Source organism: Candoia aspera, chromosome 17 (assembly GCF_035149785.1).
Source record: "Candoia aspera isolate rCanAsp1 chromosome 17, rCanAsp1.hap2, whole genome shotgun sequence".
In the NCBI taxonomy this organism is placed as follows: Eukaryota; Metazoa; Chordata; class Lepidosauria; order Squamata; family Boidae; genus Candoia; species Candoia aspera.
Window position 1 is genome coordinate 3,811,947 of NC_086169.1, and position 14,837 is coordinate 3,826,783.

The 14,837-nt window shown below is 51.0% G+C and overlaps 1 protein-coding gene across 1 annotated transcript in view; it reads left to right on the plus strand.

The window, feature by feature from the left end:
* The window catches only part of PACS1 (phosphofurin acidic cluster sorting protein 1), a 55,276-nt gene extending 40,443 nt beyond the window's left edge, over nt 1-14,833 (plus strand). The window contains exons 16-24 of the mRNA XM_063317094.1: nt 2,300-2,454; nt 4,047-4,157; nt 4,888-4,990; nt 6,331-6,373; nt 8,617-8,659; nt 9,221-9,356; nt 10,037-10,263; nt 10,501-10,620; nt 11,645-14,833. Coding sequence (XP_063173164.1) covers nt 2,300-2,454; nt 4,047-4,157; nt 4,888-4,990; nt 6,331-6,373; nt 8,617-8,659; nt 9,221-9,356; nt 10,037-10,263; nt 10,501-10,620; nt 11,645-11,757 — 1,051 coding nt within the window. The 3' untranslated portion in view covers nt 11,758-14,833. The remainder of the gene's footprint in view (nt 1-2,299; nt 2,455-4,046; nt 4,158-4,887; nt 4,991-6,330; nt 6,374-8,616; nt 8,660-9,220; nt 9,357-10,036; nt 10,264-10,500; nt 10,621-11,644) is intronic.
* The last annotated feature ends 4 nt before the right edge of the window (nt 14,834-14,837 follow it).

The following is a 14,837-nucleotide window of genomic DNA, read 5'->3' on the forward strand; positions in this document are numbered from 1 at the left end:
AGAACCATGAGAACAAACGCTTGGTTTCTCTTTGACTCCGCTGTTAGAACTCTGGCGAAGAAGTTTAATGAGGGAGCTCTGGATCCTGGATTTCCTTGCTGCTAAGAAGCTGCTGAGATACAGGCTTGGTTCTCCAGTCGAGGCCTAGTCTGGCTGGCTGTCTGTAAAGCAGGCTTTACCCACTTTATTCCTCTTTTAAGTAATGCTGGGAAGTCAGGATGAGTATAAATAAAAGCCGCTTTTTAATTCCTTTTTTCAAGCCACTGTAGGATGTCCCCATCAGAGGGTGCCAGGATCATAAGTCTCCCTAGAGGCGATTCATTTATTGTCTGTCTAATCAGAGGCATAGCTCAACTCCGGAGACTATGGGGTGGTGTTTTTTTGGCCAGGATACTAACATGGATTTGTGCCAGGTGGTGCCAAGGTTGACTTTTGAGCACATAGAAGCATAATTATCGCCAAGTGTTAGCCCTTGGAGGTGGTCCAGACAAGTAGCACCACCAGGAAGACTAGCTCTGTCTTTATTTTTTGGTTCCATGAACAGAATCCTGCGAGACTGAAAGCAGTTCACCCCTCCTTTCTTTTTTACTCTTGGGAAAACTGGGGGGGGGGGTTGTCCCTTCTGAGATGCTTCCCATGCCCCTTTTCCTTTGGTGGGCTGAGATACCTTTTACACGCTTCCTCCTGTCTCCCAAGGTCATTCCCACAGACCATTACATCAAGCCACCGAAGACGGGGGAATTCAAGGGTAGATTTTTCAGGCTGTGTCTAATTTGATTCTCAGCACCTCTGACCACAGACACCAAGCTCTGCACGGAGCCCGTGGGGGGTGGCTTTTAGTTTCAAGTTGTGGAGCCAAACCCTATTTGTTGGAATTCAGAGGGAGAGAGATTGCACAGCCTGCAGGACACTGGGCTAAGTTTTGGCCTCGTTTTTCTGCGTGCCTGGGCTCCATGAACCCTGTGGAAGGTAACAGCAGATGCGTGGATAAGGTTCTGCGTTCTTGTCTCCTCAAAACAAAAAAACGTGTTGTTTGCTTTTATTTTATTTTATTTTATTTTATTTTATTTTATTATTTTTATTTTATTTTATTTTATTTTATTATTTTTATTTTATTTTATTTTATTTTATTTTATTTTATTTTATTATTTTTATTTTATTTTATTTTATTTTATTTTATTTTATTTTATTTTATTTTTATTTATTTGTCTGTCTGTCCAATTTGTCCCTGCCCATCGCCTCCCTTCGGGGGGACTCTGGGCGGTTTACAGGAATCAATTAAAACAACAATCATAAAATCCACAATATAAAATAGTGTATTATGTGTATTATATGCTGGTTTGGCTGTTGGCTAAGGTTCAGACAACCCCGGGAATTTTTGTATTTCATTCCAGCCCTGGAGCCCCCTCTAGTGGCCATTCATCATGCTGTCAATGGTTGTGTGTTAAGACACCTTCTGGAAGCTTTAAAAGCATCCTTGCTTGCTCCCTGTGAGGCTGCCCTCCAGATCTGCAGGGTCCCCACTCAGCAGATCTGAGGCTGAGAACTCTGGGATCTGAAGCCTGCATCCCTGGAGGGCATCTTGGATGAGCTTTGAAGAACGGAATCTCTGCCAGATCATCATTTAGCTCCTTTGAATACAGGTAGTCCTCGACTTACGACCACAGTTGGGACTGGAACTTCTGTCACTAAGCAACGCTTAAGTGAGTCGCACCCGATTTTACAACTTTTGTGCAGCAGTCATTAAGTGAATTGTGCAGTTCCCCATTGATTTTGCTTGTCGGGAGCCGGCTGGGAAGGTCGCCAACGGCGATCACGTGACCTGGGACGCTGCAACCGTTGTAGATACATGCTGGTTGCCAGGTGCCCAGATTTTGATCCCATGATGGTGGGGACTCTGCAGTGGTTGTAAGTGCGAGGACCGGTCGTGAATCACTTTTCCCAGCACCGCTGTAACTTCAAACAAATGGTTGTAAGTCAAGGACTACCTGTATCTGAAAAGGATAAGAACCAGGATGTGCTTCGTTGGTGGGAGGGCATGGATCCACTCCTCCCATTTCAGGAGAGGGGAGTTCCCGTCTCTCCGCTGTGACCCTTGAAGTACGAAAAGAGGAGTGCATCTCTTAAAGTGGGTTTAGCCATGCATGCACACTCATGCGCACTATTACTCAGCACTGAGGGCCCTGTCTATCAAGAGAGGGCCCTCAAGGACCAGTGCATCAGCCCCTCCGCAGCGCCATCGAAGGCCAAGCGGGGTGCCCAGGCTCCTGAGCCGCCCCTTCTCTCTCTCGCCCTCCAGCTGTAACTGTAATTCCTCCATGCCGCGTCCCGTGAGGGTGGTGTCCGTCGGGGGCCAAAGCTATCTCAGTGCCATTTTGAGGTTTTTCGTGAAGCAGCTGGCAAACAAGACGTCGGACTGGCTGAACCACATGAGGTTCCTCATCGTTCCGTTAGGTAACAGAACTGTAGCCTGTGGTTGGAGACCAGGGTTTCCAAAACCAGGGGAAGCGGGGAATGGCCTTCCCCTTGCTGCTTATTCAGGGACAAGATGCTTTCCAAGCATCATGTTGAATCTGGCACCCCTTGGGGAGGGAGCTGACCATCAAAGAATGGGTACTTGCAGTGGGAGCGGGTTGCTCTGTTGACCCTCGGCTGGCCACAAAGAGAAAATTACCCTATTTTATCTTTTTACAGGGAGTCCTCGTTTAGTGACCACAGTTGGGACTGGCAACTTGGTTGTTAAGCAAAGCAGCTGCTAAGCAACACCGCAACTGGGCTTACGATCTGAGTTCAGCTTTCCTTTGCTTTATAGATACGCAAAGGTTGTAAACGCAGTGATTGGCCGCAAGGTTACTTTTTCATCACTGTTGTAACTGCGACTGGTTGCTGAACGAGGCAGTCTCTAAACGAGGACTACCTGTACTTAACCCCAAACCCGTTGCATTAAAGCAGGCGAGACCCAGTTCACACACTCGCCTCCTGAGTCTGTTTCAGTCTTCTGCTTTTATCAAGAAATGTTTCCAAAATCTTGAGGAGCCCTTTCATTTCTGCCTGCCCTTTTGCCGATAAAGCCCGGCCTTTGTTTTTTCCATTGATAGTGCCTCAACCCAAAGTGGCAAAACCTTTAGAGAACTGGGCCTGTTAGCAAACTTCACCGTGGCTCCCCGCTCACATTTTCTTAATGGATAGCCTTCCAAATCCAGAAGAAGTTTTTCGTAGGGCTGCTAGCTGCAGTAGGTGAAACCCAGCCTCGGTTGCTGAGGGCAAGGGCTGGTGGATGAGGTGGGGAATTTCTTTTTTTTTTTTTAATTAAAAAAAACAAACGGGTGGCCTTGTGGTTGAATTCTAACGAGCGACTGAAATAGAGAGGGGAACAGAATAATTAAACACTGTGTTTCCTTTTTACAGTGGTTGCTAGCTTTTTTCCCCCCCCCCAAGCTCATGCTTTCTTCCATTTGGTTGTGTCCGAAAATAATTGGTGAAAGGAAAAAAACAATGGGAAGGTTTTGGGCAATGCTTGTTGTCAAATAAGGACACCTTTTATCTATCTATCAATCAATCAATCAGATTTATCACCGCCCATCTCCCCCACCTTTCTCCAAGAAGACAGATGTTCCATCAACCTTGGCAAGTTTAAGACGGGTGGACTTCAACTCCCAGAATTCCCCAGCCAGCAAGACTTGCTGGCTGGGGAATTCTGGGAGTTGAAGTCTACCCATCTTAAACTTGCCAAGGATGAGAAACACTGCTTTAGGGGACGACTTTTCTAGACTGGAAACTCATCTTTAGCTGGGATTGAGAAAGAGCACTCAACCTTTTGCCCAAGGGGCAAAAAAGATTGCGGTTCAGGTAGGAGGGTTTCTGCCTTGGTCTTAGGCAGAGGGTTGGATTGGAAGACCTCCCAGGTCCCTTCCAACCCTAGGATCCTATGATCTGGGGAAGAGAAGACTTCCTGGCACAAAGGGGTGGGTGGCTTAGAACCGGGTCAGTGGAGTTCGTCAAGACGCCAGCCATGGGAACAAGCCCCCTTTCCATTTCTCCCCCAGGATCTCATCCAGTCGCTAAATACTTGGGCTCCGTGGACAGCAGATACAGCAACATGTTTCTGGACACCTCCTGGAGAGAGCTGTTCAGCAAACCGGAACCACCCGCCATCGGTAAGAAGGTGCTTGGAGCGTCCCTTTCAGAAAGCTCTTCTTCCCTCTTGCAATAGCCAGCCGCCTCTCCCCACCTGTCTTCCTGCCCTGTGGACATTTGAGTCAAATTCAGCCCAGGATGCCAAGGAATGGTCTGGTTCCCTCCCCGTGTCCCACTTAGTAGTGATTTTGTTGCTCCAAAGCAGGGCGTGAGAACTTGCGATAGGTTTGCTAGCAAAACCCACGGCGCAAAGTCCACTTGGGGGACACTGATGAGCTCCAGAGATGACCAGAGATGTTTCTTGTATCAGAGAGAGCCAGTTTGGCCTAGTGGTTGAGGCAACGGGCTAGAAACCAGGAGGCGGTGAGTTCGAGTCCCGCCTGAGGCACGAAAGCCAGCTGGGTGACTTGGGGCCAGTCCCTCTCTCTCAACCCAACCCGCCTCACAGGGTGGTTGTTGTGGGGAAAACAAGAGGAGGAAGGAGTACTAGGTATGTTTGCCGCCTTGAGTTATTTATAAAAATAATAAAGGCGGGGTAAAAGATCTAAAGAGAAAAGCCCAGCTTGGCTCTTCCTTCCTCTGAGTCTGCATCGGATCTCCGCTACTCCTGGCCACCCCTGTCACCCTTGTCTTCAGAAGTCCTAAGATTTCAAACAGCTCTTGGGCCCGGGACCTCAGAGGGTGGCCAGAGGCTCCGAGTTCCCTTTCCAGTCAGGCCTGACCTCTTCTTTGGGTCCTCTTCTTCGCCAGAGCCCTTGGATGTGGTCGGCCGGATCACCCAGTACGTGAATGGAGCCAACGTGACTCACCAGCTGCCCGTGGCTGAGGCCATGCTGACCTGCAAACACAAGTTGTAAGTCCCTGTTAAAATCTTCAGGGTGATTCTGCCAAGGCACTGATTTCAGGAAGGTGCATCAAGTGAGCCAAGGCATCCCCTTTGGTCGACGAGCAGCTGTTTGCCAAGCAGCCCTCGGCCAGCCAGTTGTTTGGTTACAGTCTTCGACTGGCACAAAGGAGCCCTCTGAGATAGCCCGCTGTAACTCCCAGAAACAAAGCCGAGGGTGGTTTCCTGGAGTCTTAAGCTCGCTACCACATATTAAAGAAATGGAATCCAGTCCTGCTTGTGAAGGCAGGGCAGACGCTGGTAACGGGTGGCTTGAGCTGTGGATTAATTTACAAAAAGCTAAGCTAAGGTTTCCTGCCATGTAGGCCAATTTCTGGAGCTGGCAGGTAATTCAAGCTGTTCTTTGCGCTTCCTTCCCCACTCCCTCCCTCTTCCTGGATTGGATTCCTTCAGAGAATGGATAAGTAAATCTCCCGTAGTATGCAAAAAAATTTAACAACAGTGGAAAGGCGACCAGGTTGAACACTCCTTTGTGGCTTGGTGGCCTTATCTTCTGAAGGTATCTCCCGATCTCTTTGTGGCCTGACCTCCTGGAGGAGCATTCCCTTCCCAGCTTGTTGGGGCTTGCCAACGGGTTTTACTGGTTGTGCGGGCATCCGCATCCCGACAGATGCAGAGCACCAGCTGTCAGCCCTACTAAGTAAACCAGATCAGGAAGCCAACTCCACAGGAAGGCTAACACGGCTTTTATTGAGATGGGTTACAGTAACCGAACCTTGCAAGTCGGATTGTGCCGAACTTCCTCCCTCTCTTATACTCCTATGAATCGGGGAGGTGTCTGCCTGAGCTGCTTCCAAATGTTATCGGCGGTGATAGAATTTTGAAAAATAAATAAATACCTGGTTCGTTTGGGCTTAAAAATGCTTCAGTCCCTTCTGCCTAGATAATGGATCATGCGTATTTCTACCAAGGTCATCTTCCTTACTCTCTACAGCAGTGTTTCTCAAGCTTGGCAGCTGGAAGAGGTGTGGACTTCAACTCCCAGAATTCCCCAGCCAGCACAGCTGGCTGGGGAATTCTGGGAGTTGAAGTCCACACCTCTTCCAGCTGCCAAGCTTGAGAAACACTGCCCTACAGCAATTCAGGCAAGGATTGAATTTCAGCCTTCGGTCCACGTCTGTCTTGTCAGATGAGCAATTTGCTTATGCAGGCATTGTTAACACCGTGTGTAGGGTCACTCAAAAGCCTGTGCGTAAGGATCAGTTGCTGAAAGAGGAAAAACAGGGAAAGAGCTGAGAAGCTGCGTCACCTGCCATCTTTCCCCTAACGGCTGTTTCCTTTGCCTGCAGCCAAGACGAAGATTCCTACCAGAAGTTCATCCCTTTCATTGGGGTAAGAAAGTCTTAGATCCTTGGCTATTTGAAGTATAATGGATTTCCAGCCGCTTTGCCCAAATCCAGTGGCACAGATTATTTAAACCATACAGGTAAAGAAAACCGGCTTTTGGAAAACCAAGGGACAGCTGGGTGCTTTTGGCTCCGGAAACCCTGCTTTGTTGCTGGCTCGGTTGCCGGTCACCAGTGCCAGGCTGGTGCTGAACGGAAGTTGTGGCCAATCCCCAAACATGGTGTTCTTCGATTAGGGGACATGATGCAATTCAGCTTGGGCCAATTTTGTCTTCCTAGGCCAGGAGCGTGGCAGAAACCCCAAAGAATCCCATAAGCAGCTGAAGTCAGGCGTCCTGTCCTGGAAGAGCTCATAAAGTGATATTGTTAAAAAAATACTTCTTGACGCTTTCGCTAAATCCAGGGCACTAGCAAATGGTTGGGCACGGCCGATCGGCTTGTCGGTTTGCAAGCTGAGGGGCCGGTAATCACCAAGGTCCTTTATTGATGAGTGCATAAACCGCTTCAGTCAAGCCAAGGCTGGGTGGTGCTTTTCAACAACAACAACATACGGCCACAGAAATGCTATATATAATTACCGTTAAAAAAAACAACGGATCTGATGTTTGGTGTTTCCCGCACCGGGAGCTTTACAGCACTCAAGTCCCAAAGGCCTCCCAGGAGCCCTTTTTTACAAGGAGGTCACAAGACGGGGGGCCACCCTGGAGGCCCCCCCACCCCCTGGAATGCCTACCTTTGGATTGTTACGGCTGTTCAGTTAAAAAGGCGTGCTTTCCCGCCGCTCGCCTAGTGCTTCTCGTAAGCCTGTAGCTTGCACGCTATGGTGGACAACCCTTGCAGGGCAACGCGAGAATTGCTGTAATAAAAGAGAGCTGCAGCCATTGTTCATCGGTGCTCTTTGAGACGGCACTAACAGCTGCAGGAAGAGACCGAGTTTTTAACTTGAGAGCTTGGGCTGCGCTCCTCTGCCTGTGTCCTCTCTGGAAAAGCACAACGTCCTTCGTCTTGCCCAGCCAGCGCAGCCCCTCCTGCCCTCCCCTTAGGCCCTGCTTCCTTTCCGCTCCCACCCTTATCCAAGCCCATTAAACTGCGCTTGAGGAAGTAACCTCTGCTTTGACGCAGAGGCCAGTTGCTGTGGCTGAACTGCCGTTCCTTCCTAGCCCAACGGGGAAGTCCCCGTGCAAGCAACTGGCCATTGGGGAGAACGTTTTTCCCCACAGAAAATTGAACGTGCGTATTCGGAACTGCAGTGTTCATTCAGACGCAACTTTTTTTTAAACGTTTTTTCGGTATGAAGCCTAAGGGAAAGCTGAGTCAGCCTCAGCCAGGCAGTGGAGTGACTCGGCACAGAGTCACCCACGAGTTTTTACTGCAACTGCTGATGCGAGGACAGGAGAAATCTCAAATGTGCATCTCTCTGAAATGCAACGGAGCCCCATGCTGGAGGGGGAAAATGAACAGGTATTTGTTACCTAAGCAAGCAGGGAGCTGCCCAGTCCAGCATGGTTTGCGTTCCTTTGAAACTACAGGTAGTCCTCGCTTAACAACCATTCATTTAGTGATGTTTCGGACTTACAGCGGTGCTGAAAACACTGACTTAGGACCGCCATAGCATCCCCACGGTCACATGATCACGATTTGGGCGCTTGGCAACCGGTTCGCATTTGTGACCGTCACAGCGTCCCCTGGTCACACGATTGCCATTTTCGACCTTCCTGGCCAGCTTCTGGCAAGCAAAATCAATGGGGAACTGCGTGATTCGCTTCATGACCACGTGGTTCGCTTAATGACCGTGGTGATTCGCTTCATGACCGATGCAAAAAAAAAAGTGGTAAGATTGGGTCCGATTCACTTAATGACTGCTTTGCTTAGCAACCGCAATTCCAGTCCCAATTGTGGTCACGTAGGTCCCAGCAGAGTTACCAGCTGAAGTTCGACGTGGTTGTAAGTCAGTACAGAATTGAGAACACCACGCCAGGGGGACGGCATTTCCACTACTGTACAGGAAGATCTTCCTGCAGCTTAAAAAGCAACAATTAGTCTGTGGGTTTGTGGAGAAAGAAAAAAAAACGATCGTCCAAGTTATATAGGCAGGTGGTTTTTTTTGCACCAGTGTCCTGTTGCAGGAAGGTCCAGAGCGTTTGATTTCCACCTGCAGGCTCATGGTCTGACGCGTTTCGTTTGGGAAACATTTCACATTCTGCGCTTTCTCTCTTCCTCCTCTTCCAGGTGGTTAAGGTGGGCCTCATTGAAGATTCACCCGCCGCAGCAGGTAAGACCCGTTTCGCCCGTGCGCCCCTCGGAGCCACAGATTAGTTGTCCTCACTGATCCCCAGGTCCTTTCGATGACCTTCATTGTTGCCTAGGAAAGGGCTGGCCTGTCTGGATAATGAGGGGAAGGAGAGGCCTTCATGGCGCTTTATGCTCTCTGGGGCAGAGAGATGCCCTGAGCTGGGTCTGTTCTTCATCTGTGAAACAGGGTGGGCATCCAAGGAACACTGGATTCTTTTGAGGGAGGTGGGCGGTGAGGAAATGTGAAATATAAATAAATAAATAAAACATCCTGGGAAGTCAAATCAGTTCCTCATTGCCTGGAGGAACCCTACTTGTTTTCCAGGAGAAAAGGAGAGCATCTCTAGTCTAGCGAAAGGAAGAAACCCCCCCCGCCCCCGCTATAGAGTCTGTTAAATGCGGTCCAAACCTCAGTGCTCCCCAGAGCCTAGAAGGTCAGCCTGGAAATTAACCTTGCGTCCATCTAGCAGATGGAAAAGAAGGTGGCTCCTTGCCCCCAGCATCCCTGGGACAAACGCCTCATCCCTCCCTTCCTTTGCAGGCGAGGGAGACGATTCCCCCATCATCAGCCTCACGGTCCCCTCCACCTCTCCCCCTTCAACTTCGGGCCTTGCCAAGGACGTCTCCGCCACTCCCCCGTCCTCTCCCTCGATGACCAGCGGATTGGCTGTGATGGGGTAAGTCTGGGGACGGAAAGGTTTGGCGCGGCGATGGTCTCTCCTCCTGGTCCTTCTGAAGGAGCTTGATTGGGCCCTGTCAGCCTTCCCAGGTGGACCAGGCAGGAAAGACCACCAGATGAGCTAATTCTACTTTATTGAAAAGACTACGTTAACAGAATCTTGGAAAGCACAAATCTCCTGCCGTCTCCTTCACAGCCCGAGAAACCAGGGAGGGTCCCTCCTGAGCCTCTTTCCCCTCCCATTATGCAGCTGTGGGCTAAGCCCTCTCTTACCTGACTGTTCCCTTGGCAGCGTCTCTTCGCCCCGTCTCCCAAGGCCTTTCCCACCCACCATTACAGGCCCTGAGCTGCAGAACAGGAATTAACATTTCCATACTGCCCTATCGAATCCCCAGTGGTCTACGGTGGCTATTAAAACAACCCCCAAACGACTGTAAAATTACTAGAGTGACTTGCTTGGCGAACAGCGTCCTGTTCCAGGCAGGAAGTGACACAAGGGCTTCCATGCTGGACCATCTTCGCATTCTGGAGGCTTCACCCTTGGCCCTGATGGCTCCCTCTTCCTGTTCATTAGAAGGTCCTCCCTGCCTGCCATAGTTAGTGGGTGCCTGGCCACGCCAGATTTGCTCATCCCATCCCATCCCACCCCACCCCCTTCCTTCTTTCTCTGGGTCACAGGTCTCCCAGCAGCCCTTACGGTGACGTGATTGGCCTGCAGGTGGATTACTGGCTAGCTCAGCCCACGGAGAAGAAGAAGGAAGGGGAGAAGAAGGACAGCAGCTCCAAAAACACCCTCAAGAGCGTCTTCCGCTCAGTCCAGGTCTCACGGCTCCCCAACAGCGGGGAGACTCAGCCCTCTGGGACCATGGCCATGACGGTCGTCACCAAGGAGAAGAATAAGAAGGGTGGGTGGCTGGGAGCAGAAGCCCTTCCAGCTGGGGAGGGGGGATCCCCATGGCGCGGGGTTGCGGAGCGTATTGCCTCTCCCAGGGGGCCTTGGAGAAGCAGGAAGGAGAGATCTGGCCTGGAAGTCGCCAGACGCAGCCGCCTCCTTCCCTGTGGGCGTTCTCCAGAGGAGCCATCTCACCTGTTGCTTTCCAGCCGTGCCGGGTGGTCCCCAACCGGTCTTTGTCTTATCCTAGTGCCCACCATTTTCCTGAGCAAGAAACCCAAAGAAAGAGAAGTCGATTCTAAGAGCCAAATGATTGACGGCATCAGCCGGCTCATCTGCTCGGCCAAACAGCAGCAGACGATGCTGAAAGGTAACACCTGCCTTGGGGAGGCCGTGATGGTCCCCTGGAGAAGGATTTCCAAGCGGAGGGGGAACGTAGCAGGCTGAGAAGGGACAACGTTAGCCATGTCTTTTCTTTAAGTTTATTCAAGAATGTGGTCTTTCAGACTAATGTACAGGTGGTCCTCGACTTACAGCCTTTCATTTAGCGACCGTCTGAAAAGACGACAGCACGGGAAAAAGTGACTTAGGACTGATCCTCGCACTTACGACCATTGCAGTGTCCCTGCAGTCATGCGATCAAAATTGGCAAGCGGCATGTATTTATGACAGTTGCACCATTGCACCATCCTGGGTCCCATGATCGCCGTTTGCGAGCTTCCCAGCCAGCTTCCAACAAGCAAAGTCAGTGGGGGAAGCCAGCTTCGCTTATTGACCACAGTGGTTTGCTTAACAGCCGTGGCAAAACAGTTCATAAAATCGGGCGTGATTCACTTAACCACCACCTCGCTTAGCAATGGAAGTTCTGCTCCCAATTGGGGTCGTAAGTCGAGGACTACCTGTACTTGGTAAATTTTTGTTTCGTTTTATTTTCTGGGGTATGAATGTTGCCCTCACCTTTGTACAAGAAGGTGTGTTTTGCAGGCCTCCAGTAGGTAGTAAAGCCAGGCAGAAATGCTTGTAGGGAGAGCTTGGGCTGTGAGAACCGAACAGAGGTTGGCCCAGTGACCAGGGACCACCCCCAAGATCGTAGCTCTCCAGCTGCCTACGGTGGCTCTTTCTGGCTTCCTTCCGAAGCAGGAAGTTTTGAGCCTTGAGGGCAGCAACTCAGCTGTGAACAGAGACCCCTGGCTGCATCAGAGACCTCAGCGGAGAGGCTGCTGTTGAATGGGAGAGCAGCAGCTTTGGACGGTGGAGGCCTTGCCAAAGTTGGCCATTGACAGGAAGAAGGGCCGGGGGAAGCCCCCGTTCCTAGAAAGCCCCTGCTTGTCGGACATGCACTTTTAGACGAGGCCACCTCCTGCATTCACAAGCCTCACCCTGTTTTTTTCTAGTGTCCATCGACGGAGTGGAATGGAGCGACATCAAGTTTTTCCAGCTGGCCGCCCAGTGGCCCACACACGTCAAGCATTTCCCGGTGGGCCTCTTCGGCTCCAAGCCAGCCTGAGGGCGACGGCAGGACGCCTTCCCAGGCCCTCCGTGCCTTGCCGCGACGTGGCACCGCTGCCGTCTGAACCATCTGCCCACCGAGAGCTGCGCTGTGCTCACTTCACCCGTGTTGCGTTCCTGTGTGTCGATTGGGCTTTGCTGGAGGCGGGGAAGGCCCAGGCCCCGATGTCCAAAGGAGAGGCTCGGTTCTCCTGTCCAGCCAAGGCGCTGCCGGCTGACTGCTTTCGTATCTTGTGCTGCCACATCGTGCCGTGGGCCTCCAGCCTCCATCTGTGCCGAGCGTCCTGCCGCTTGAGGACAAACCCCTTTTCCACTCCAAATCTCCTTCCTTGAGCTGGGTTGGCAGGCCGGTGCCCGAGTCTTCCTGAAGGGCGTCTCTCTGAACTCACGGTCCACAGAAATCCGCCGCCTCAACAGCCGCCTTTGGTCTTCTGTTCCAGCATTTGCTGAGCCATCAGGGAGCTTGGGGGAGCTCCGCTTTCCAAGTCCTCCTCATTCCGGCTTTTCCAAAAGCACAAAGTGGCAAGGCTCCTGGGGGCCGACTCAACCCCGGCTGTTAGCAGGAGATGCCCCTCTTCATCGCTCAAAACGCGCAGGGGTGGCAGAGGGAGTGTTCATTATCGTGCAGAGCTGCCTCTTCCTCCCTCAAGTGGACCAGCTCCATCCTTTCAGCCCTCCCCAGTCTTGTAACTTTTTTTTTAAACCAAGGAAGGGATGGTGATGGTAAGGCCTCCCATTCCTTTACAGTATCATCGTGAAGCGTGGGGTGGGAAGGCTTGATCCCCACTGGACTATTTGGCATTCCCTGAAGCTCCTCCTGTTAGCCGCACCGGGCACTCCCGCGCAGAGGTGCCTCTCTCCCAGCTGCATCCCATAATACAAAGCGCAGAGACCGCAGCCCAATCTCGCCCCTTCTCCTGAGCCATTCATTCTTCTGGCATGGACGTGCTGAGGAACCCCTTCGCCGTCTCCACCAGTGCCTGCTGGTCCCTGCTGTTTGTCTGGTGGCCGTGAGAATCCAGCCTCGTTCCTGTTCCAATTTTTCAACTTAAAAAAAAAAAAAAAACAGCCACCAGAGGAGGATTTGCAGAAATTCCTGGTGGTATACGTGCTCTTCTGCAAGTCACAAAGCCTGCTAGATGATCTTCATCCAAAGCCCTTGATTTGGAAAGGAGCAAACAGAACAACCTTGCTCTGGGGGGGTTAAATCCCAGCCCGCAAGTTTAAATAGTCACCCCAAGAGAGGTCAGCCTACAGCCAGGCTTCAGGAAAAGAGTTTTTTCAAGAGCAAGGCTGCTTCAGCAGTGTAAGTCTGAGCTGATCCAGTGGGGCATCTTAAGGAACCTGATACGAACTCCTTTCCCCCCTCCAGCATCTTCCCTTTCACACCCCTCTAAAAAGTGAAATCAGAAAGCTGCAATTCTAGGGAATAAGTGGATGCTATCCCACCTTTTTTTTTTTTTTTGGCAAGCTCAGACCTGTCTTGCTTTTCATCTCAATATAATCAGCAATAAAAGACCTCCCCCCCCCGCTTTAGGGAGGCCTTCCAGACAATGCTTTCAACGCAAAGCACGTGGCTTCGGCCAACCGCAGACTCTGCAGCTTGCCATCGACCTTTTAAACGGTGTTCCTCATATTTATGTTCACATTTTAACGGTCCCAAAATTCCGTTTTGGATTGCTCTGTATGAAAGGAAAAAAAAAAATTGCCTACTTGGAAATAGGAGTGCTGGTTTCCAAGCTGTTCCTGCGTTGAAGAAAATACAGAGATGGCAATAAGGACGGCGACCATCACATGCCACTTGGGCATCCTAATTTCTGCTCACCAGAAAAAAAGTGACTTCAAGGTCTTGTTCTTCGAGCTGATCCTCCCAAGGCCACATTTGAGTTTGTCTTGGTGTTTTGCACAGAAGAACAACCTGCATCAAGACTCCAGGTCCTGTTAGCAGGATGGGGATCACGGGGATCAGCCAGCTGAGAGAGGATCTCATTTCCCTGGTTGAGAAGCCTCAGTGTCAGCAATCATCAGAGCTCTAATTCCCGCCCCCCTCAAATGATTAGGCTCCTTCGGTTGAGGGTCTGCCTGTCTGCCCCCTTCCCCACCCTGCGAATGGACCTTTGTCCCAAGGGGCCAATGCCCCCGTGCCACGAAAGGGACAGCAAAACCATCGCTCTAGAGCAGGGGGCTTTCTAAGCACAACTCTGAATATTCCTGCTGCTCCAGAGGGAGGCTGGTCTGTCTCACCGCTTCAGCTTGGAAAGAGAATGCAGTCCCCTGCCAAAATGCCCGTTTTAAAGGGCATCGGAGAAAAGGGAACACAAGCCCCCTTCAGTAGCTAACATCAAGACTTGACTCCTCGCGTGCTCTGCTTTCCTTCCAATTTCCTGGGGTTTGGATGTCAAAGAAGGCCCCAGTCAGAGAATCCTGGACAGGCTTGTCCAGAGCCCCAAGTTCCTGAGCCGAAACGTGGCCCGCCGAGCTGGTGGCTCAGAAGGCACCGAGGGCTTTAAAGATGAGAACGGTGGTAGAGAAGTTCTCCAGCCCCGGTCCGTAATGGGGAGGGAGGGATGGGTGGGCTCCTGCCCCACCATTCAGACAGACCTCCAGGACTCACTCCTTTCTGCAGAAGGTCATCAGAAAATGTCCACCCTTGTGACACTCCCAGAAGAAAGATCCCGGATCTGTGCCCGATGCTTCCACGCCAAACTGCGCCCCCCCCCCCCCCCGTCTTGACTGTTACAGTGACTCCATCCGAGGACTGTTGTGTGTTTCTGTATATGCTCTGTAGATTTTGCACATTCCGGGCTTGATTTTGTCAATTCGGATTATCCACGTGATCTGTATCTTGGCTACTGTACGTAAACATGAGTTTTGTATATAATTTGGGGGGGGGGGGTGTAACTGCTGGTTCTCCTTTGTTTGGAATGCAAACCTCCGATTCCCCAACCGTTCCACGTTCAGAATTTCTGGTTTGGAGCCAGATTGGCGTTTTATGCATTTTGTTCTTGGGGTCTGTTGTCTCTCAACCTCCTCCCTGTTGGGGTTTTTTTCATTAAATAAATTGTGGTTTTTTTTTTA